A 3,262-nucleotide genomic window follows, 5' to 3' on the forward strand; every position below is an offset into this window, starting at 1 on the left:
TCGGAAACGGAAGGTCGGGTCGCTATGAGTCAAGGCCGACTCGATGGCACATAACAACAACAAACAAAAATCATATTAATACAATCTATTCTTTTCAATAACTAGTGATAAATAGGGAGCTCTGGTGGCATAGTGCCTAAAGCATGTGGACTGCTAACCAGAAGGCTGGCAGTTCAAACCCATCAGCCACTCCTCAGAAGGAAGATCAGGGGATCAACTTTCACAGAGATACTGCTTCGAAAATCCAAAGAAGGGTCACTATGAGTCAAAATAGACTCAACGGGAGTGAGTTTGGTTTTTATATAGAAATAATATACTAAAATAAAATCTAGATACACATATAATCATTGAATTTTGGATCAACCTCTCTCTCAGCTACAAAGCATGCCTTTTTACAAAATATCTACAAATGCTCTCATTTAAAAAGGTAAAAATTAAGTTTACCTTTGAAAAAGTTACTTAGTTGGGGAAAAAAAAATTAAAAGAAAGCATCATAGAAAAAGACATGCAACCAAGTCCAAAATGTGCAAGCCATAGCTCTAATACCTGAAAGTTAAACTATTTCTAGTTCATATAACTAGGTATAAAGCATGGGAAATCTGCAACATTTGCATCAAGTTGGGAAATAAACACTCCCCAATACCACCAGCACCCTCTATCCTACCTTCCCTCTCCCTAAAATATGTGACAATTTTCACTTGTTCCTTTCTACTAATAGATTAAAAAGAAAGAACTTTGTTACTCCATCCTATTTGCACCATCACCAAATGCTAACCATTTGCATATCTAATAGCAAATTAAACCCTGAAAGTGACATTTTATGCCCAGAGCAAGTGAGATAATCAAAACCAACCAAACAAACAACAATAAGGAAAAAAAAAAAAACCCTCTGTTGCTGTTGAGTCAATTATGATTCATAGTGACCCTATAGTACAAAGTAGAACTGCCCAATAGGTTTCCAAGGCTGTAATCTTTGCAGAAGCAGAGTGTCACATCTCACATCTTTATCCTGAGGAGCAGCTGGTAATTTGGCAGCTAAATGCTTGAACCACTACATCACCAGCATTCCTTGTAGGTGAGGCAAGGCTCACAAGAACTTGCATGGAGAGAATCAGCTCTGCACAAAGCCTAACAGGGATTCTTGTGAAGAGCAGCCAAGAGAGTCAAGATAATGATGTCTTGAACAGACTTGCTCCTGTTCATCAACAATGTATAATAGAGGAAAATAAAAGACCTATCTAGGCTCAGCATCTAGAATTTGCGGACACTGCCAATTCACACAAGCCCACTTACCTCTCATTAGTTTCTATATCAAAACAGAACCTCTTGTCAATAGACTCTGTCTTCCTTCTCACGCAGTACTTCAGAGTTAAGTCCAATGGCCCCTAATATAAGGGAAGGAGAAATAATAGGCAATTTGAAAAAATAAAAAATGCACAGGTTTCTTCTGTCTCCTGTGGTGTTTTCATCTTTACTTGCAAAGCACCTGCCAAGCCAGCAAGAGAAATGTGTAGACTCGTGGAGTATCATTTCCCATAAAATAGGACTTCCATCAATATGGCAGATTGATTCTCTCTGTTACAAGAAGCAATGGTTGAGAACAAGAGAAAATGCTCAGGGTAGGCCAGCACTCTTTAATGAATGAAGCAGAAAAAGTAGGGAGCTTAATACATGTTCCCTCAGGGGAGTGAAACAGAAATGGTCTGCCCAAATGGCATAAGCATACACATGAAAATTCTCCTGTATACTATAATCAAGGAGGTTGCAACATGGTAAGTGGCTTTTTGTAACCCTCCTTAGTAAATCAGAGGGAAGTTGAGCATGGCAGCTTCCATTGAAGTGACAGATGGAGATGTCAAGACAAGCATTTCTGTTGTCCAACTCCACATTCTTTAAGATGACAGAAATCTCTAAAGCAATGAATCGCTCCTAAACTTGGGTAAGGATACTGAAAATATGCAAATTTATACAAGGTGGAATTTGACGTTTTATATGTGTAGAACAGTATGGCATATTTTAGTTTTGTACACACATATAACAAGGCCATTGTCACCCATTTTGCCCATAGATTAAAATTCCCTAATCCCACATTGTTCATTTTCCCTTTATTATCTCAACAGATAAAATGTGGTACAGGGGAGAGAATTAACAGTTATTGATCATCTACTGCATGTCATATATTATGTTAAGCATTTTTCTTATTTTTTCAAATTTTTATTGTGATTTGGGTGAAATTTAACAGAGTAAATTGACTTTCCATGCAACAGCTCACATATACTTTGTCTCATGACATTGACTCCAATTTCCCACAATGCAACAGCTCCCCTCCCACTTCCAACTCATACTTACCTCTTCCCTGTGTTCTTCCCTCCCATGCACTTCTCCCCTCCAAGCTATCTCCCTGTGCATACACAACACTTCTATTCTCGCATGATTGATCTCTCCAAGGAGTGCATCTCACTAATGTAAAAGTTCAGCTCATATGCTTGATTTTGTTTGGCCAGAAGCCACAGGAGTGGGTTCAGTTCCAGACCAGAAGGGCAGTTCAGGGGTTCCACCAGGCTCTATCAGACCAGCAAACATGGTTCTTTTTTTTCCTCCCCAATGATTTTGAGTCTTGTTACACATTGTTCTCCCACTCTATTCAGGACATCCTATATAGATTCCCACTCTTAGTGGTTGACAGTGGTAGCTGGGCACCATCTATTTCTTCTGGTCTTATAGTCGAATAGGCCTAGGAATATTCACTTGGAATATTGTTTTCATGAGTCTTTGGTTTCCTTCATTCTTCTTTGCTCCGGACAAGGATAGACCCAATGTTGCATCTAGATGTCTCCTTGCAAACTTTTAAGATCCAAGTCACTACTCACCAAAGTAGGATGTAGAACAATATTTTTGTGTAGTATGTTATGCCAATTGAGCTTGATGTCTCCTGCAACCATGGTCCTGAGCCAAGAAGTCCAACTGCTTGCTCCCTCTGGGTAGCAGGCTATGGCTAAGAAGTGATTACAACCTTGTTCCTTGTCAGCTTTACTATATACAAGGGAATTCATATAGAACATACAAATACACTTGTAGAAACATTGTCTGCAAACCATATACGTAGTCATGGGCATACCCCCCTCCCAGCATAGACATATCAAATCATTCAGGCAATCAATCTATCCATCAATAGATCAATGTTTGCCATCATTGATAACACCGTACTGTATGTGCAAAAGGGTTCATCTTTGTTGTATGTACCTACCCTGAATCTCTCTGT

The 3,262-nt window shown here is 39.1% G+C and overlaps 1 protein-coding gene across 1 annotated transcript in view; it reads right to left on the bottom strand.

Annotated features, from left to right (window-relative positions):
- Nucleotides 1–3,262, bottom strand: part of OPHN1 (oligophrenin 1) — a gene marked incomplete at its 3' end in the record, with an annotated part of 597,264 nt that overhangs the window by 366,100 nt on the left and 227,902 nt on the right. The window contains exon 11 of the mRNA XM_007957689.1: nucleotides 1,293–1,385. Coding sequence (XP_007955880.1) covers nucleotides 1,293–1,385 — 93 coding nt within the window. The remainder of the gene's footprint in view (nucleotides 1–1,292; nucleotides 1,386–3,262) is intronic.

The sequence above is a fragment of the Orycteropus afer genome, unplaced genomic scaffold, assembly GCF_000298275.1.
Source record: "Orycteropus afer afer isolate SDZICR_OR568_19922 unplaced genomic scaffold, OryAfe1.0 scaffold00776, whole genome shotgun sequence".
In the NCBI taxonomy this organism is placed as follows: Eukaryota; Metazoa; Chordata; class Mammalia; order Tubulidentata; family Orycteropodidae; genus Orycteropus; species Orycteropus afer.